General features: G+C 39.7%; 1 protein-coding gene across 9 annotated transcripts in view; it reads left to right on the forward strand.

Moving 5' to 3' along the window:
- PRUNE2 (prune homolog 2 with BCH domain) overlaps positions 1 to 21,657 on the forward strand; it is a 254,412-nt gene that overhangs the window by 147,315 nt on the left and 85,440 nt on the right. For all 9 annotated transcript variants that reach the window (XM_027614380.2, XM_027614384.2, XM_027614387.2 and 6 more), the window contains one exon: positions 19,704 to 19,862. In XM_027614380.2, the coding sequence (XP_027470181.2) occupies positions 19,704 to 19,862 (159 nt within the window). The remainder of the gene's footprint in view (positions 1 to 19,703; positions 19,863 to 21,657) is intronic.

A 21,657-nucleotide genomic window follows, 5' to 3' on the forward strand; every position in this document is an offset into this window, starting at 1 on the left:
TCCCCGTTTCATTCCTGCAAGTGGGTATTCTGTGCAGAAAATGGGATTATATACAAAGTCACATCTTAGCTCCAAACCCACAAGTATCTTCTTAAAGGCAAAGAGGTCGATGACTTTGCTCTTGGTTCCTTGAGGCACTTTGATGCACTCGTTTTTCCTAAGGTTGAGAACAATGGACTAGCCTAAGGAGTCCATTCATAATGCCATTTGGTCAAGGTCCTTAAATGCTCAGCTGCTTCCCATCTCAGTTTCCTCCTTATAAAATGGGCTCAGAAGCCAGCTTTGCCCATTTCACAGGGTGACTGTAAGGCTCTGATGAGATCACATATGAAGGGCTGTGAAAGGTAAAATGTGGCCTGTGACACCTGATGACTTTGACTTCATCACCCTACAAATACCTTCCCAAAGCAAAGTACCTTGACTTCTGAAATGTGACAGTCTACAATGCTTAATGTTCAGAGTTCTAAACAGAGGTTGCCCAGAGTTGAACCCTCAAAGGAAGGAGAACGATGAAAGCCAGGTGACTCTGAGCGGGCCCCGAAATACATTCCTCAGCTCCCAGGAATGTCTAGGCCAAAGTTGTCACTTGGGAACTGGCCATCTTCAGAGAGTGTCGCTGAGCTTGCAGACCCGCAGTGGTTAAATCAATAGTTAATGATGTTCGTCATGTAATTTGAGCCTCTAGTTTGTTTATGCTAGACCAACTTTATCCATACTCCAAACAAATTATCTCTTATAATTACCAGCCCGAAGATAAATCTCTAAATGTTTTTCTGATGATAGTGCTGTGGTTGGCAGGTGTTAAAAGTGCCTCCCAGGGACAAAGATTGAAGATGAGCTTGCTTCCACAAATCCTTCAGGCGAGGATGTTGAGCTTTCTATCCTGCCATGTGCAAAGGAGCCTTGTATGGTGCCCCGTTAATGAAATCTAGTAGGCAAAGGTCATATATCTTTACAAAGAAAAATGCAAAGTGTGATAAATGTGATAAATGGGCTCCATGGGGCTCAATGGACGAGGTTTGGTGAGAAAACCCGTGTTTAAACGTTGGTTGGGTTTCTCTCTGATGTTTACGCCTTAAATATCTCCTTGTGGTGATTCTCTTCACCTGGTAGAATGGTTAGAATAAATACAAAAACAAGAAATGTATGTGTCTTTAGTGCTTTGAACCAAAGAGACTGGCCATCAATGTTAACAGTAAACATTAGCCACCAGAACCACAGTTTGTGTTACAGAAAAGCTGTAGATCTTTAAAGAAACCCTTTTTTTTTTTTGACCTACCTAATAGCAATATGCTTTTAAAGTCCCTTAAAGGAAGAGGTCCTAGAATCTATATGCTTCGATTACTGCCATCAGAACACTAAACAATGCATGTAAATGTGCAAGGTTTTATCCAAAATTTGTACTGTTTAGAAATACACTGAAAATCAATGTGCATAGAGCTAAAATGCAAGAACAAGTTAAATCTGGAATTACAAAGAGTTAAAGAAATCAGATAGTGTTGAATTGAATCGCTGCTGGTTTTAGGAGAAGTTACCAGTTCATTTGCTGTAGTCGTACTGCTGAGCTAAGAGACAGTTCAATAAATCAACTCAAGCTTGATGGATTCTTCAATTCATTGAAATGAGTGTGTGGAAGAGAAAAGAAATCTCTTAGTATTCCCTCTTTGACAAAAGGGTATGCAAAGAGCCTGAATGGATGAATGGTTGATTAATTTTGCCAGAAATTTTCTTGACAGCAGGAAATGTGTTTTTGCATTACTCTGTTTGCCTGGGATTTATTTGGTAGAATATGAATTATTGCATGTAAATTTGTACCTGAGGCTATGTTGCTAAAGTAGATAGCTCCTGGTGAGGTTTCTGACTATGGGATCTGTAATATTTTTGTATGGTCTTATACGCTACACCCTTATGGGTTGCCCTGTAGCAGTTTATATAAATGTCTGCTCTCACTGATATTAGTAGTAAAGTCAAGCACTTCCAGTGATTCAATATTGAGCGTGGTTTGAGTGATCATCTGTGCCCCTCTCAAGAAAGGATGGGGCTGGAGGCAACTAACTGCCAAAGCTTGATAATTCCTAGACTCATCAACCTGGCAGTTTCCTTATAGACTCTTACCTTTAAATAAGGAAGAGAAGGCACAAGGTATCCCCTTGTGCTTCTATTTACAGAAAGCCTACAAATAAGCATGTTTCTTAGTTTTATCTCACCAAGAAGGGTTACAGCTACACAGGAAAAGACCTAGGCTGCTTTCAATGACAGCTGAACTTTGTGAGAGTAGAACTAGGGATAGACTCTCTCCCTTGCACTTCATATATTCCCCATGAAAGGCCATATGTGTGACCTTTTCTGGGTCATTGTCAAGGGTAGGATGGCTTTTGGTTCTCAGAACCTCTGGGCAGTTGGATGATGCTATAAATGTTTCCATGTAGACCTTCTCTGCTACCATATTCAGACACTGGAATACTGGAAAGCAGAAGGCTGAAGCCAGTCATAAATTACGTAGCAACTTCCTGTTCATTTTGTCCTTCTAGGAGTTAGCACCGCCACTCCCTCTTTCTTTTAGATACCAGACCAGAGATTATCTATGGCGAAAGGCACATCGTACAACATTTTTCCTAACTTTGCAATTTGTGGATGTTTTATTCACACACCAACACCGAGTCTCCTGAGTGTGCTTACCACCACACTGCTTATACTGTTTTCAAAAATAAATGTATAGAGAAATTCTCTGAAAAGTTTTCAAGTGTACGTGCACGCATGCACACACATACACACTCACACACACACACACACACACACACACACACATACACACCCCCTGCTAAGCCATTAGGCTGCAAAATAATTTCATCAACTATCCAAATTTGGCTTCTGATATTTTCTCCTTAGATTACAATAAGAGAATGAGAAGTGATTAAAAGAAATATGATGTTAAATTAGTTTCCTTTTCTGTTCATGTCAGACATGGCACTCAACCTCAAATGAGGACAAATGGCATATACAAATGTACTAGAACAAAGCTCAGAAAATCTGGGTTCCAGTTCCTGCTCTACCGTCGAATAATTATGTGTGACATTGGGAATATTCCTGAAGCTTCTTGAGCCTCAACTTGCACATCTATTAAAATGGATATCACTAATTTTTATCTTGCTACCAGCTAGAAAATTAGTAAACATCAATTAAGATTACATTGAACATGTATAGAAAAGACAGTGTTGCTCTATAGACATAAAATTTTACTCCCCCCTTAAGTGTCATAACACATTTAGGTTTTGATCCTTTACATGTTAACCTTTGTTCAATGACAGCTTTCTAGGCTGGTGCAGCCTAACAGGAGATCCTAAAGCCTTCCATGGTCAGTCTTCTAGTTACTTCTGCTATTTCCCTGTCCTTGGCTTCTAGGAGTCCAGCTCGTAGGCTCCCTCAGCTCTTTTGGTGTCTCAGTGACTTAATTTTCAGCCACCATGAAGCTATCCACCAGTTATGACTAATGAGGAAAAAAAAAAAAACCCAACCTCAATAAAAAGAGAGGCTCTGTTTCTAAAATGTAAACACTAATGATTTAGAAACAAAAGACTTTCTCTTTTTTTAAGATTTATTTTAGAGAGAGAGAGAGTGCACATGGGTTAGGGGGAGGAGAGGCAGAGGGAGAGGGAGAGAGAAACTTAAGCAGATTCTGCATTGAGTGTGGAGCCTGACGTGGGGGCTCGATCTCATGACCCTGAGCCAAAACCAAGAGTCAGACGCTTAACCAACTGCACCACCTAGGCGCCCCCCATAAAAGACTTTGTTTTGAAGCAGACTCTGCTCCTGCAAATGTCCAGTTCTAGTATTATAATCACTTTGTAGGTTCTCACAAATTAGAGATTTGTCCTTCTATTCATGGTTCTTTGGTTGTGAGTGACAGAAACTCAACTCGAATTTGCTTAAGGTAAACAAGGTACTAATTACTCTGCCTTTGTAAGTGGTAATCCTGGGTAGACCACAGCTTCTGATACTCTTGGACTCAAAGTCAAACTATGTCATCAAAGCCTGTCTCTTTTTCTCTACCTCTTGCTGTTGTTTCTCAGTGTTGGCCTCATTCTCAGGTAGCTCTCTCCATGATCCCCCAAAATGGTCATGGGTAGCTCCAAACTTATGGTGATCCTTAGATCTCAAGATCTCAGAGGAAGAGGGAGCTTAACAAAACTTCTATAAAGGTGCTAATTGACCTAGTGTGGGTTACATCTCATTCCTGAAATCATTATGTAGCCAAATAGGTGTGGTACAGTTTGGCTAGGTCCGACTCACCTGCCACACCTAGAGCTCAGCTTGGGAGAAAGGACAGGTTGACATCAGCCACAAGAAGTGAGGAGGGCTCTCCCCCAAAGGAAGGACTGATGCTCAGACAAAATTGCTTATGTTTATGACAAATTAAACTCCTCTTCTTATTTGAAACTAAATGTTTAGTATTTACAATTATTCCATGCACTGTGCTAGTATTTTATATGAAGCATTGTAGGTGAAGATATTAAATTTTGTTTCATTCTTTTTTATGTCTGAATAATATTCCAGTGTGTGTGTCTGTGTGTGTGTGTGTGTGTGTGTGTGTATTACATCTTCTTTATCCATTCATCAATTGATGGACACTTGGGTTGCTTCCATATCTTGGCTATTGTAAATAATGCTGCAATAAACGTAGGAGTGCATGTGCATTTAAGAAACAAAACAAATGAGAGGCGCCTTGTGACTCAGTCAGTGAAGCATCCAACCCTTGATTTCGGCTCAGGTCATGATCTCATGGTCATGAAATCAAGCCCAGCGTCGATTAAAAAAGAATACATAATTTCAGCGGGAAGTCTGCTTGAGATTCTCTCTCTCTGCCCCCTCCAACTCGCGTTCACTCGCACTTTCTCTCAAAATAAATAAATAAAATCTTTTTAAAAATATGAGCAAAGGGGAAACAAAAGAGAGACAAATCAGGAAGCAGACTTGTAATTATAGAGAACAAACTGCTGGTTACCAGAGTGGAGGGGGTGGGGGATGGGGGAAATAGGTGATGGGGATGAAGGAGTGCACTTGTAATGAGCACCGGGTGATGTGAAATTGTTGAATCACTGTATTATACACCTGTAACTAATATAACACCGTTAACTACAATTAAAATAAAAACTTTAAAAAATAAAAAGAAATTTCCATCTTTAACCAAATTTTTAATTAATTAACTGCTTTTCTTAATCCTATCAGCTAGTATACATAAAAACATAAGTAGAGGGGCGCCTGGGTGGCTCAGTTGCTTAAGCGTCTGCCTTCAGCTCAGGTCATGATCCCAAGGTCTTTGGATCCAGCCCCGTGTCAGGCTCCCCACTCAGCAGGGAGTCTGCTTCTCCCTCTCCCTCTGCCCCTCCCCCTACTCGTGCTCGCTCTCTCTCAAATAAGAAAACAAAATCTTAAAAACAAAACGAAACATAAGTAGAAGGCTCCTACTGCAGAGCTTTATTTTTAAAGAGTCAAGGAAAGTAGAAGCAATGAGTTTTATGTCTTTAATAGACTCTTCCCTTTTCAGGTTAGGAATCTGAGGTCCAGAAAGGGAAAATGTCTTGTTTTGGATCAAGGTGTCTCAAAATGTGGTCTCTATACCAGCCATATCAACTTCACCTGGGAGCTTGCTGGAAATGATGATTCTCAACTGGCCCCAGATCTATGTTATCAGAAACCCTGGGAGTGGGACCCAGGTGTTTGTATTCAGAAGCCCTCCACGTGAATGTGATACAGCTAACGTTTAAGACCCATCAATTTACTGTGACCACACAATAAAATCAGAACCTGGAGAAGAACCTGTTTCTCCATCAATCTGGACCATTATGCTATCTGGCAAATGGGCCAGGCACTTTCTCTAAACCTGGCTGTTCCTTTTTTTTTCCTAAGATTTTTTTTTTTTTAAGATTTTATTTATTTATTTGACAGAGAGAGAGAGAGAGCACAAGTAGGCAGGCAGGCAGGCAGAGGCAGAGGGAGAAGCAGACTCCCCGCTGAGCAGGGAGCCCGATGTGGGGCTCGATCCCAGGACCCTGGGATCATGACCTGAGCCGAAGGCAGACGCTTAACCGACTGAGCCACCCAGGCGCCCCCCTAAGATTTTTTTTATTTATTTGAAAGAGAGAAAGAGAGTGAGCTGGGGGAATGGGCAGAGGGAGAGGAAGAAGCAGACTCCCTGCTGAGTAGGGAGCCAGACGTGGGACTCGATCCGAGGACCCTGAGATCATGACCTGAGCGGAAGGCAGACACTTAACCGACTGAGCCACCCAGGTGCCCCCGACCCTTCTTCCAATCAGAAATTTGAGAGCTCACATAATGTAAACAATGGGCTACAACAAAAGAATCTTAGATAGAACAGGACTCTTCTAACTGACACAAGGTAAAGAGATAATTTGTAAACTCTACCTAAAGATGGACAATTTTCATTGACCTAATTGACAGAGAAATTCGCCGTTAAAATCATTAGAGCTGTTGGTCCTGCTGCTGCTTCACTAGCACGTACTGACGGTTGACTCTCCAAGATCCTGGACGGAGCATTATAGAAATTAGCTCAGTTTGTAAAGTAGCTTTTACCCTTATTTTCCAGATGAAAAAACTGAAGCTTAGCCTGATCCAGTAACTTGCCCAAAGGCTCAGAGATAACGGCGTATGGAGCTAGGATTTGAATTCTGGGTTGTCAGATGTCAAAACCCATGCTTTTAAGCCCCACATTTTAATATCTGCTCATTTAAGAGAGTTAGATCTACTTATTTTACAAATAAAATGGGAACATATATTTTTGGAATTTGGGGCTTCCCAGTGAGTATGCAAGTTCATTCAATGGGTAGAGAATAGAAACAAGAACCACTGATAGAAAAACTATGCCTACATGGCGTGAATTGAAAACTGTTTCTTTATATCATATAGACCACTGTTCTGCACCCTAATTGCACATTAGAATAATGGCTGGAACTTTCTGGAAAATACATGGGTGCCCAGCCCCCCCCCATTAAGCCAGTTAAATTTAAATTTTAAAAGGTGGGGTCTGAGTATTTGTATTTTGTGTGTGTGTGTGTGTGTGGCTCCCTGGGTTATTCTAAGGTAGAACCAAGGTTAAGAACCAGTGCTGGAGATACACAGTTTCAGATAATTCAGGCTCAGAAATGGATTTTAATGAATTTTTCCCTGTAGTCTGTTATCAGACATGGATGCTGGCCATTCACTGAATACTCACAATGCCCCAAACATGTTGCATTACCCTCAATACCCACCATATTTGGGGGTTACCATAACAGAATTAAAAGATAAGTATGCATATCATTTTCAGGCATCCCAAATATCAATTTTGGTGTTTAAAAATGCCTTATTTATCCATAACTGACCTGGGCTAATAGAATTTTTCTAGACTAAAAAAATCTCTGGAAAATACCCGGAGAAAAACCTTATTTTCCTGGCACAGGAAGTAAATGTTTTAGTAAAATCCTGGCTCTTTTTTTTTTTTTTTTTTTTAAGAAAATCATCCTGCTTTTCCTTTGTTTGAGAGAATCAAAATGCTGTTTATTTTACAAGCATGCTAATATAAACTAAAAGACAATTGATGGAAATTTTTAATTTTTGCCTGCTTAGAAAAAGGAAACATTTGGCTGATGAGTGCCATGTATTCATGTAGATGCCCTCATCCCTGAATTTCTTTTTCTCCTATCTCTTAAACCAAATGGAATTAATGGTATGTCTTGCTTTATGCAGTAATGTTTCTGAAAAGGTTGGATGTGATTTGAGTTAAGTTTGCAAGATTCTCCCACTATTATTCTCTAAAGTTGTTCTTATTTAGGGCATTTTTTGCCCTTTGGGGACAATTGACAATGTCTGGAGACATATCTGTCACAACTGGGGGAGTGAGTTTGCTACTGGCATCCAGTGGGTAGAGGCCAGGATGCTGCTAAATACCCTGAAATATACAGAACAGCCCCCACAACAAAGAATTTTCCAGCCATTATGTCCATAATGCTGAATTTGAGAAATGCTGCTCTAAAGTTATTACTTTTTTACCTGTTATGAATTTAGATTTTTCACCCCAGCATTTGGCCTGCTTAAAAGCCCTTCTATAAATAACTCTTGTATAAAATGATAACATATAAACACAACTGTCCCAAATATGCTTTGCCTTTTAGGCAGGGGTTGTAGATCATTTCTCATTTGTATTTAAAGCATTTTGGTGTCTCATATGTATGGTGCAAATAGCAATGGAAGCGTGACCAATATAAGAGAGATCAGAGCATCTGAAGACATCGGGTACCGGAAAGGGGATTCCTCACATTGACCAGAAAGGATAAAGGTGGAGGAGGCTTGGCCTCTTTTTCCTGGGTTCAGTAGATGGTACTATGTATTTTTGATTGATGAAGCATAACTTATATTTTATAAGCTTAACACTTTTATAGATTTGCTTTGTCACTCCTTTTTTATAATAACTCTCTTAACTGGGGTCCAAACCACCATGAAATGAAAGTTAACGAAATCACTTCACTCAAGTTAACTTTCCAAGCATTGTATGTCTCTCCCTGTGGCTTGGGCTTGGTTGGCTGGAAAGAAAATGGGGATTTGGGAAATTATCTGGTCTGTGTGAAAGAGAGAGAGAGAGAGAGAGTCCTTTGTGGTTGATAGCTAGGGGGCCCCCCGTGTGATGATCTGCTCAGCCTCCTCTTCTAGGAAATGACTCTTACCCATCCCCTTTGTCATGATGAATGCCATATCTCTATTTGTGGTCTTTCCAATTTCCCTCAGTTGCTTGGTGCAGGGCTAGGCACCCAACCCAAGTGGGAACAACCAGAATTTCTTCTCTGGGGTTTTCAAACTCAAAACCAAGAGGGAATGAACCTTGACTGAAACTGAAAGGTCTACCCTGTAGCTGCAGGGGCTCATGTTTCTTGGCACATAGAAGACGCTAGTTGGTCACACGAGAGGAGAATGAAACCAGAAGAGAATGGAGAAGCACATCCCTGGCAACCCTTGCCCTCCTCCCAACTTGCTCTCCAGTTCTTCCTTTGCCTTTTTGAGAATGCTCCCCAGATCCTTCTGACTTTCTTTCTCTTAAGTTGCTGTAAGTTTCTGTGACTTGGGACCAAGAGAGTTATGACAATACAGTGTCCGTCCTCGAAAATGAATTCCTTGAGGTCCCCACACACAGACTTCTCCAAATGAAAATAAAACCACAAACCCCAGAGTGTATCTGTTTGCAGGAGGGGGTTTCTGGTAATTAGCTTAGATTGCAACAAATGGCACACACAGACTGTTGGCTCTGCATGTGTGCTCTAAGATTGGTGTTTACCCTATTAGATTCCAATTTAAGAATGTCATGAAGTTTATCAGTGAGCAAATGGAAACTAACAAGAACACATATATAAGTGGTGAGAGGCGTGTGCCTTGATACATAGATTTTTTTAGACTTCAAAAAAATCACTTTCATTGGGTTGATAGCAAAGGGGACACAACCATATTCCTCCACTTAAACTTGGTGATCGTTGGGTATTTTTAGCAAATGAGTTGTCAGCAGAAAGGCTTCATTAGACCCATCAGGATATCTGCCCATGAAGAACGAATCCCAAACTGTACTGACAGTTTCCTTGAGCCAAAATGATGAAGCACCTCTGACAAAAGCCATATTGTGCTCCCCATGTGAGGAGCATGAGGAACAAAAGAGACAGTTTGATCTTCATTTGGTCAGGTTAATATTGACACAGCTTAGAAAAATCAGAAGTGTGTGTAATGTACATGTACAGCTAGCGTTCTAGAGACTTGACTGGTGGTTTCCATAAATCAGAAAAGGGTACCCAGAGAGGAAGGAAAGTTTCCTGCTTTCTCGAAATATTGTTCAAACTAGATGACTTATTTTTACAAAGAAAAATAAATAAAGCTGTAAGTTTTCAAGCTCATGGCTCAAAACAAGCCAATAGGGATTTTTTAAACATCTATACACAATTATGGAAATAATTCAGTGTTATTATCTGGTAGCTGGAGTGTTGCCCAGGCTCCACCATTTCAAAAATAACACATGACTAATGAGTGGATTTTCCATTACGCATGGGTCCTGAGTTATTCATTCCCATATAGAAATCCTTATAAATACACATAAATTCTAACAAAGGGGCCCTTAGGGGGGAACAACAGTGTAGCCCTTTTCCTGCCGAGTCCTTGCATCCATATTGTATTGAAAAGTTTTGATGATTATAGGTCTGTCCTTAAAGAAAATGTAAATTAGGCTGAGCTCGTTAATGAGATCATGACTTATTTATCTTTAATTGGTTGTGAACCTCTCCACATTGCAAGTATTCAATCTACTATTAACCAGTTGTGAGAGTCTGCCTAGGACATCTCTATGAAGTATCATTCTTCAGGGCAACTCTCTGTGGTTGTAACATTGGTTCTCTTTATGATGGAGACAGTAAGGATGGTACAAGACTTGAACTTGCTTAATTTCAGATTGATCTGAAACCACTCCACTTCATTTTAAATAAGTTCTTAATTTAAACCTGTGCTTCTGGATGAATTCTTTACCCCTCCACCTCCCCTTCTCTCTCTCTCTCCCTTGCTCTCTCTCTTCATTAATGATATGGTTATAGGAGATAATAACTATTTCTCCCATGACATGAAAACAATAATTTTCAATTTTCGGCAAACATGTGCTCTCTCCTTCTCTTCCTGAATTCTTTGACCCAAATGATGACCTTACTAGGGTGATTGTTCAAAAGACTCTTGGTTTCTCCTGCGATACTTATGATGTGCTTGACCTACACTGAAGCGTCTATTTGTGGATTGATACATTCTTTTGTCTTGGATGCTTATGCTTTTATAGGGGGACTTTGCTTGAAATGATGTAGGTTCTTCTGTTAACCTTAAAAATTAAAACTGTCAGTTATTTTACCAGCAAAAATGGGTTTATTCAGGAATAGTAGAGAATTGCAATCCAGGTCAAGCAAGCTATGGAAAACCATAGGCAAGCCAGCAGAACAAAGGAGAGGAACACTTTTACAGAGGAAGTGGGGGAGCAGGGAAGGCTGTTTGTTGTAAACAAAAAGTCCATTGGAGTAAACTGGGAGTTTGAAGTATCATGGCTTTCATTGGCTGAGTTGTGACAGTCTCTCATTGGCTGGGCTGTTGCCAAGGCAGAAGGAAAGCCTTTCTTGCTCCTCCTGGGGGAGTAAAGTAGTGTTTATGTGCACGGTCTGTCTCCTCCTGTTGGCTTTACAATTGATAACAAGTGGTAAAGTGTGAGAGCTTCCCTTGCTGCCCTCCTGACATCATTCTAAATGAGGTTCCCTTTGTTAATTTTTTTTTTTTACTTTTTTCCCCTTTAATTAATTGTAACACTTCCTATTAAGATACCCATTCCCTTCTGGTTAAAAAATTACCTCTTTTTTCTCCCCATCCATCTTCTGCAAGCCTAATTCCTGGTTTCTCTGGGCTTTTGAGCAAAAGAAATGTAATGTTGGGAGCATCCTTAGAGTTTTTATATCCTAAATGTAAATTGAGATTCTTCCATGGTGTGTTGAAGCTACCAAAGGAAGCAAAACTACATGGGGGTAACTCTGGGTAACCCGTGACCATGCCAGTTCTCCTGCTTTTTATGTTTTCTGCATACACATGCATGCTCAACTTTTTAAAAGTACATATTGCTGCAAAAATGTCACAACATTCTTCTTCATAGCAGTTTCTTTGGGTGAGTTTTCAATTTTAGGCCTATACATACAGTTAATGGTCAGCCTATACTTATATTTTAGAGAGTAGATGAAAAACTGGAAATTGGTCATAAAGCATGATAATATTGAATCATCAAAAAATATAAGCAGCTCATTATTATTATTATTTGTTAAAATCAAGGGTGTGGCTTGCTTGTGTATAGTAACAAGGGCAAATCTATACTAAATAGTCATACATGGAGTAGCAAAAAAGTGTTTTTTATTACATTATTACATTAAAACCAGAATTCACTAGTAGTATCTTTGGTGATGAAGTATTTCTCATTCATGTGGAGGTTAGAACATGGGTTCAACTCCCATTTTTTACCTGGATGAGCCGTGTGACATTACTTCTCAGAGCCTCCTTTTTCTCTGTGTGAAACAGAGATGATGTTACCCGCCTCATCAGGGCATCTTAAAGTTTAAATGAGATGATGCAAAGCATGTAACAGAGTGCTCAATGCAGACACAGTGCTTGATTAAATTATGATAGGCAATTCACTACTGGTTTAAATGAAAATCATATTGATATACATATGTTACATACTCATTTATATAATGTAGCATTTTCAATTTTCACAAAATCTTTTCCCAATAGAGCTCTCTCTTTAGCTATGAAGAATATTATGTACTGTCTGACTCTATTTTCAAAGTATGATGTATAATATAGTTTTAAGAGACCCAGTGAAGTTTTTACTACTAAAATGCCTTGGTGGGCTTATAAAAATAAGAACAATAGAGCTTTCTTTTTTTTTTTTTTATTAAATGACATCTGGTAAAAACATGGGAAATATCTTTGCTTACCAATTAAAGAGTGGATGAAAAACAGAATAAATGAAATCTCTTAATTTATGCATTTTGTGTTCTCATAAATCATTTTCCTGTCAAAATTATCAGACTTTATTATTGCTGAATATTTTAAACATCATAATGGAATTTTGGTAGCATAAATCATAAAGCTTTCAGTTAGAACATTTGTGTACACACCTCAGCATTTTTCTTATATCTTGATGAAAAAAAAATAGTCCTCAGTCTAGAAATAAATCCATGCAGAGTATAAATGTCAAAGTATACTCTTAAATTTCAGTAACTCAGCAATCCATGCTGGTCACTGTGCTTGCAAGGTAGTTATGGATTGTCAAACTATGTTTCTAAGACTCACTGTTCCCCCAAAATGAAGCTATACATGCTTCTGTTTTCATTTTGGGAACGATTTTTATCGTACCTACAAAAAAATTACCTGCTCACTTGATTTTTCTATTTCCTCTAAGAAGAAAAGAATCTCAAACGTAATAAATCCTGGCATAGCTTGTCCATGACATTAGAAAATCATTTATTTCATTTAATAAAAGCCTTACTCAATATATTTCACTTATAATTTGTAAGAGAGACAACTGTCTTTGGATTATTTGTGTAATCTAGAATGATGGACCTAAATTGAAAGTGTTAGCATGAGGAGTAACATTTACAGAAGGGCATGTGGCACTTGGAGATGAAACAGTGGGAATGATGGAGCGGGCTCTCCCCATGGTGATTTAGCAGAAGGAGAAATCACCACGCAGTTTTTTGATGCTTTAAAAGCTGTTATTTGTGTATTGGCAAACAGAAGCTCATTCACTGAGTGTAACTTGGAATTAAAGATAAAGATTCCAGGGGTGCCTGGGTGGTTCAGTTGGTTAAGCGGCTGCCTTCGGCTCAGGTCATGAGCTCAGGGTCCTGGGATCGAGCCCCACCTCGGGCTCCCTGCTCAGTGGGAAGCCTGCTTCTCCCTCTCCCACTCCCCCTGCTTGTGTTCCCTCTCTGTCTGTCAAATAAATAAATAAAATCTTAAAAAAAAAGATTCCATTAATGAGATAAACATTGTTTACCCATTTTTTAAATCTTATAATCATTTTTAAATGACTTTGCTTCACATTTAACTTTGTATAACTTCCTCAATCCCCTCACCTTTAAAAATTTTACATGCAAGTCACTTAAGTGATGTGTTTGTGACTATGATTTGAAAGTTCATATATATTATAAAGGATATAAGGCAAGAAATTTTAATAGGAATAACCAGTTCCTATACCAAAATTTGTAAAATAGCAGCATACTATTCTCTTGTGAGACTTTTTCATAATTCGTGTAACCATTTATTTATTGTTGGACATTTAGGTTGTTTCTAAGTTTTAGTTATTAAAGTAATAATCCAGTGAATAGCTTTGTCCACAAACCTTTCGTGTACATATCTGATTATTTCTTTAGAATGTGTTTCTAATAGTGTGTGAGAATGCCCCTTAGGAAATATTTACCAATAATAGGAAAAGAGAAGATGAAATATTTTACTATCAAAGGATTTCTGTGATTATCAGTGAGCTCAGATATTTACTGGCATTTGTATTTCAATTGTGAAAGTCTTATGGTCAAATGTTTTTCTGTTGCTATGTTTACTTTTTCCCATTGATTTATAAGAACTCAATTTTGAGGACATTAAGACTTCCTCCTCTCAATTAAAAAATAAATAAAATGATAGTAAATAACAGCGATTTCATTGAAAACTTTTGAGTGGCTGTAAGCAGAGAAGTGTCGTGATTCTGCTTACATTTTTAAAAGCTCTCTCTTGGTGCGGCGGGAAAAGCTGATTATAAGACACAAAAGCAGTTGCAGGGAGACCAGTCAGAAGGCTGTCGCCGCCGTTCAAGCAAGAGATGATGGTGACTGTGGCTAGGACAGTAAGAGAGACAGACAGAAGGGTTTGGACTTGAACCATGTTTTAGAAGTAAAATTCACAGGATTTGCTGATGGATGAGGAACGAGAAAAGAAAAGAATCAATGATTTCTAGATGTTTGGCTTGGGTAACTGAATGCCTGGTGGTGCCATTTAATGATATGGGGGAAACTGAGTTAGAGGTAGGTTTTGTTTTTTTTTGTTGTTGTTTTTTTTTAATTTGAGATGCTTATTAGACATTTACATAGAAACACTATGTGGATAGACAAGGATAGAGTTCGGGTGGATGCAGCTTGGTTGTCACTGGTAGACAGATGGTTTGAAAAAGCCAGGCAACTGGAGGAGATCCCCAAAGACAGTGTATGGGTAAAGAAGAGAAAGAGTTGTAAAAACACAGTCTGAGGCATGAACATTGAGAGTTTGAAAAGGAAGAGGAACCAGCAGAGATGACCTAAGGGCAGCCCGGGAGCTGGGAGAAAAACAAGGAGAGTGTGATGTCAGCAAAGTGAAGGAATGATGTGTTTTAGGAAGGGGGGAGGGTCAACCTCGTGGAATTCTTTGGAGAAGCCAAATAGAGTAAGAACAGGAAAATGACTTTTGGATATTGCCACCTAGAAGTGATTGGTACTTTTGAGAAGAGCAGTTTCAGTGGGAGCATGGAGGCAGAAACCGGACAGAGGGATTCAGAAGACAATAGAGGATAGGAATATACAAGCAATGTCAGAAGAGTGGGTTTTTCTCTCCCAGGGAATAGCCACATTTCAGTACTCAAATGTTTACAAGACATTGGTTAGATCGCCTTTTATTTCATGCGATGCACTACAGCTATTGGCACATAGCATAAAGACTCAATTTTTCAGAGCAATGGAATAAGAACTAAAACAGGATTTTGTGAGAGAATGGATTTTTCCACTGCATTTGTCTGCAAACTTTCAACCACAAATGTAATAAATCTCCTGGACACTATCACCATCACTCTCTCGGTTGTTATATGAGTTAAAGTTGGAGCCATATCATTTCTGTTCCCTGGCTCTTTGTCATCATGATCATCAACCTCACCTTAGCTTTTGGCTGGGGAATAATAAAGCCTTTTTCTCCCCACACTTCTGGGGTCTTCCAACTCATTACAAAACTAGAAATCACTCGGGCAAAAGGACTCATGACCTCTAAAAATGTTTAATGATCGAATCTTTGGACCCATGGGTGACAAAGGACAGTGACAGGGAGCACTTCCCATTCTTCGTAGCTGATGTATTGGAGTAGGCTGGGTTTTGTGCCAGCCAGTTAGTTCCCAGCTATGATGATTAGTAAAGCAACCTTGTAAATGCCTTGCAGCAATCTCAGGCTGGGGTCCTGCTGCTAAGGTGGAAGGCTGTATGGTGGGGGTGGGGGTGGTAAGTTACAGTTGGAGCTCTTCATTTTCTAAACCTTTGGCAAATTGAGTGAGATATACATACGCATATGTATATAATTTTAACTGAAGGTGGAGGAGACATTTTGGAGACATTTGAGCAGATTAACAAATAGTATTTGTATACATGTAACTAAAACAGTAATTTATCAGGTAGAAGGCAGATGGGGGGAATAAAATGCCAACCTGTATGTACAGTTGGGTTGTGTTGATGATGAAGTGGTGTTTATTCAGGGCCAGCCTAGCTTGTCAGCAACATAAGAACCGTGGTAGCACATGACTCCCTGCGTAGCTGGAAGACAATAATAAATTATCTCCTATGCAAACAGCACCGGCATGAAAGCAGAACAAACAGACTCTGCCTCCCAGATTCCTGAAGATTCTCACTCATTCTCTTGTTTGATGTTGTTTTCAACACCATCCTCCTGACACACTCCTAAAGTCAGTTAAGATCAACTCTGGTTTGGACAATTCTATGAGGGTAGATAAGACATAGTTGTTGATGATCACCGTTTTGGAGGTGGTGTAACATGAAACATGCCTAAGTGATTTACATAAATCTTTGTTTTTTCAATACTTCATATGGTCGTACGGATTTGGGGGAGTTCACCCAGAGGAGAACTGAGTGTCACCCAAAGGAGCTTGATCTGAATAATCACTTGAGGTACATAATGAAAATACAGAATCTTGGACCCAATCCTCGACCCGATAAAGGAGAGCTTCTGGCAAAGTGGTTAAGAAACACACACCCGCCCCGGGCTGATGTTTATGATGAAGGCAGCGTGAGGAACAAGACGCTGAGGGTTGAGTTAATAAAAATCCCAGTAAAATGACAGCATTGAAAGAACCCAAAGAAAGGGTCAGAGGGAAATACATCAAAGAACAAATGCCTCCCTTTTTGAAATGGCTTTTCAATTTCCAGTGTGCATTCGAATCACCCAGGAGTTTTGGAAAATGCAGTTTCTGCTTCAGTAGGTCTGGGGCATGGCCTGAGACTCTGCATTCCTAACAAGATGCTTGGTGTTGCCAATGCCGCTGGACTCGAGTCCAGCAAGAGCCTAGAGCTGCCATTTGCACACAAAAGAATCCAAACAGATTGGAGCTCAGCCAACAGTTTTGAATAGCAAATGTTCCACAAGTATGGCTTTGAATAATGCCGAATCTACTGAATCCTAATCCTGCACTCAGTTACCAGTTAAACCTGCCTTCTTTTGTTCAAGTGACCTAGCTGGGAGTCTGGTGATAATTGTTATTGTATGTGAAAAAATCTCTTAAAAGTGTTGTGTATTCTTTCAAGTGTTTATAACCGTATGTGGGGGATTTTATGTACATATTGAAAAAAAAATTGAAAGGAAAATTTCTAAGCTTTTTGGCCAACGCCTTTAGTCTGGAGGATGTGGGAGGTAAGATGTAGGTAGTTGCTGTCCATTCTTGTTCTCCTTCGGGACCATAGCTTCTTTTATAATTCATGATGGCAAAAAGCTCAGCATTGAGGTCCTCTTGAGGGACATCTGTGATGATTTGAAATAATTTCATCTACTGAATGTGCATTGTGTATAGTATGAGGTCCAATTTAAAAATATATATATCATTTTAGGGCTCGGTCGGTTAAGCGTCTGCCTTCAGCTCAGGTCATGGTCCCAGGGTCCTGGGATCGAGGCCCACATCAGGCTCCCTGCTCAGCGGGAAGTCTGCTTCTCCCTGTCCCCACCCCCAGCTCATGCTCTCTCTCTCTCTTTCAAATAAATAAACAAATAAATAATATTTTTAAAAATATATCATTTTTAATATCTACTTCTATTGTGGGTGAATTAATTTTTTAAGTATCTTTTTAAAGATTATTACTATGACACTTGAGCAATAAATAAAAAGCATGAAAACTGACAGCATGCTTTCTGGGACACATGATGCCAAAAGCTATTGTATTGGAACATCGTAAATTTCATGGCCCAGTCAGTACAATAGATCCTTGTTATTCAGCAACAATGTATCCTGAGAGCTTTGTGAATTCCCATGTGCAAGTCCTTGTGCCCAAAAAGGGCAATGTTCTCCTGAGATGCCTAGCTAGTGGGAACAGCTGCTACCGAAGTAGACAACAACTCCTTGAGGGCTGGACGCTCGCGATGGGCTGGGCCCCCACACCTGTCAGGTGTCTCGTGTGGCCTCTCAGGGGCCTCATAGACCTTGACATTCAACTCAGCAGAAGGACAGAGTACGTGTGTTATGGATATTTTAAGCAGCTGGTAAATAATCTAAGCCGCAAATATGAAATCCACAGGTTTCAAAGAACGACCATGCACAAACATAAATCTGGGCACGGAACATGCCCGCATCTCTATGCACTGCACTGTCTAGCTCCTTGTCGCAGCTATCTGGGGAGGGTGTACGTGGCCCCGCCTCTTCCTATGGTACATATTTCTGTATCGCTTTAATACTTTACCAGTGGCACACACAGTTCTGATGCCTCTCTGAACAAAAATTAATAGAATTCTTTGTATCTCTTGAGTGCACATTGTGGTGATTTCAACTGTCGGTGGATTGTCTATGATGATCATATGTGTGTGTGTGTGTGTGTGTATACTGTGATAGGAGATTATGTAGCAAAGGCTGATTTTGTGTGTCTATCTCTCCAGTCATTCAAAAACATTTTTTGAGGGGCACCTGGGTGGCTCAGTCAGTTAAGCGTCTGCCTTCAGCTTACATCATGATCCCGGAGCCCTGGGATCGAGCCCCATCTTGGGCTCCCTGCTTAGCTGGGAGTCTGCTTCTCCCTCTCCCTCCCCCACCCCTGATTCATGCCCTCTCTCTCTCTCTCTCTCGCTTGCTCTCTCTCTCTCAAGTAAATAAATAAAATCTTTAAAACAAAAACATTTTTGAGCAACTAGTATATGCCAGACATTATGCTAGGAGCTAATGTATGGTCTTCAGTTCATTTCTTTAAAAAAGAGAGATAACTATGCCAACAAAGTGGTTCTCATTGCTGTTAACAAAACTGAAAAAGGCCAGGACATATTTGAAGATGATGTGAGCCACAGGTTTGTGGCAGTGGGCTCCTTTTCCACAATGATTCATTCTTTCTTAGCTAGCACATAGAGCAAGAAGATCTGATATCATAGCCCTTCCATAGATCTCTCGGTCTCCTACACCAGAATAAAAAGCATATAGTTAACTTAGCTAGATTCATCCTTAAGGATTCTTTTTGACTTTATAATAATCATTGGAAAACAATTATTAAAAAAAGAACAATAACTTCCTCCTATTTTTCTAGCGATAGGTTGTTATAATAGTCAGGAGCTATTCCTAATCCTGTGAATAGTAAAAGGAAAAGTATTCTTTACAAAGTCAACATTCAAATAAATATTTTAGGAAAGAACTCTTAAGACATTTAGTCCTTGTCTAAACTATCTTAATAATGGCCAAGACTTCTGGGGCACCTGAGTGGCTCAGTCAGTTAAGCCTCTGACTCTTGGTTTCAGTTAGGTCAGGATCTTAGGGTGAGATGGAGCCCCATGGGGGCTCTGCGTGTAGCCGGGAGTCTGCTTGGGATTCTCTTCTCTCCCTCTCCCTCTGTACACCCTCCCCTGCTCCTCCCCCTCTTCCCCTCCAGCTCATGCACACTCACTTTCTCTCTCTCTCTCTAAAAAATAAAAAATAATGGCCAAGACTCCTTTCTTCCTTGGGTTAGGTAAACAAACAAGCAAAGGACATTTTAAGCCATAGCATGAAAGTTTGTGAACTTGTGTGTTTCTCTCACTTGCCTCTGATAATAAATAGCTGTCACGACACATCACAACGCGGGACAAATCTGTGGCGAGGGAGTCTGGCATTAATATCAACTGGCCTGTTGTTGTTTCAGGACTGTATGTTTCACAGCAATATCAGCAGTGACTTGAAAGCATTTGCAGACAAGTTCGGTTTTGATGTTCTCATCCTCCTGGCCAGCTACCTGCTGGAGGAAGAGCAACCCAGACGGCAGATTGCTGTGTACTCCCAGAACCTCGAGCTGTGCAGTCAGGTAAAGACCTCCTTCCGTCCGGCCCATTTGACTGCTTCCTAACCTGCTGGCTGTCACAACACGCGGTGGGACATGGGAACGGATGGGTGGCTCAAGGAAACGGACCCAAGAGATAAGGTCCTAGAGTGTGAGTTTTAAGAAATGTTGGGGGTATTTTGCACATTGGGCCATTTGTGTATGTACATATTTATATTTAAATATGTTTTATTTATATAAATTTATATAAATTATAATATATTATTTAGTTTTTATTAATAATAAAACATTAAAATATACTTATATAAATTACAATATATATTATTTAATATATATTATATAAATAAATATAACTATATTCAAATATTTACCTCAGAGTTTTAGTTTTCAGTTTTGAGGCTATGCCATCCAAAAATCACCTAATTAGAATTGGCAGTGAGATAAATATTGGTCCTTTTTAAAAAATTGAGGTGTAATTGAATATAACATTATATTAGTTACTGGGGTACAACATAATGACTTGATATTTGTGCATATTGTGAAGTGATCACCACTGTAAATGTAGTTAACATCCATCACCATGCATAGTTACAGACAAAAAGGACTTTTAAGATCTACTCTCTTAGCGACTCTCAAATATATAATACAGTATTATTAACTATAGTCGCCATCCTGTAACATTACATTCCCAGGACTTATTTATTTTGTAACTGGAAACTTGAACCTTTTGACTCCCTTCACCACCAACCCCCACACATACACAAGGCCTTTTATTTTATTTTTAAATTAATTTTGTATTGAAGTATAGTTGACACTCAATGTTCCATTAGTTTCAGGTATAGAATATAGTGATTCAGCAACTCGGTATATTATGCTGTGCCCACAATGTAGCTACCTACCACCTGTCATCATACTACAGTAATATCATTGACTATATTCTATGTGCTGTGCCTTCCATCCTGATGACCACATGGGGCCTTTTAAAAGATTCCCATATCTATTAGTCTTCTAGACCGAATCCATAGAGGGAAAGAATGTATCTTTTTCACCCAAAGAAAGGCAAGGTCTCCTGGGGGTGATATTTTCTTTGAGGACTGCTACTTGGTTATACCTAAAAAAAAATTTAGTCCCTGTCTAAATACCTATTTGGTGCCCAGTGTTTAGTAACTGGTAATCTAATGCTTTGATCAAAATTGGCTTGTCTCCAAGTACTATAACTCTGACTGGGTAATTAGCTCCTCTTGCTTGATAACTGAATTTTTTAACCCAACGTTTTAGAAATAATATAAGAAGTAGACACAATTAATCAAAATAGGGCACCAGCTGTACCAAACCAGGTATATTTAACAGCTAATAGGAGAACCTACATGATTCATTATAATATGGACGACATGAACACAGAACAGTTTCATCACTGTCTTCCCTCACTAATGGATTAGACACCTGTCTATCTGCAGGTGGCTACAGGCAAAGTCTCAGGAGACTCCTTTCTCATTCTACATCCTCACTTGCTGTCCCCCAGGAGATCCATCTTGGCTGTACTGCATATGACTGTAGGTACTCATGGACTCCTCTGTGCATTCTCAAGTCCAAGTGTGAAAGAGGAAAGAGCCCCTGCCCCTGCTGCAGATGTGTTTTGTACCCTCCCTTCGGACCCTCACACACCTGTGCATTGCATCACCAGTCTGTGGCTTTTTCAATGCTTTTGCTCTGCACTGGATTTCCAAGCTGAATTCTATGTCTGGTCACTGGTTTCCTAGGGACCGACTTACATCTCCTAAGCTTCCAATATGGTGGTTTTTCAAATCGCTTTTAGTAG

The sequence above is a fragment of the Zalophus californianus genome, chromosome 13, assembly GCF_009762305.2.
Source record: "Zalophus californianus isolate mZalCal1 chromosome 13, mZalCal1.pri.v2, whole genome shotgun sequence".
In the NCBI taxonomy this organism is placed as follows: Eukaryota; Metazoa; Chordata; class Mammalia; order Carnivora; family Otariidae; genus Zalophus; species Zalophus californianus.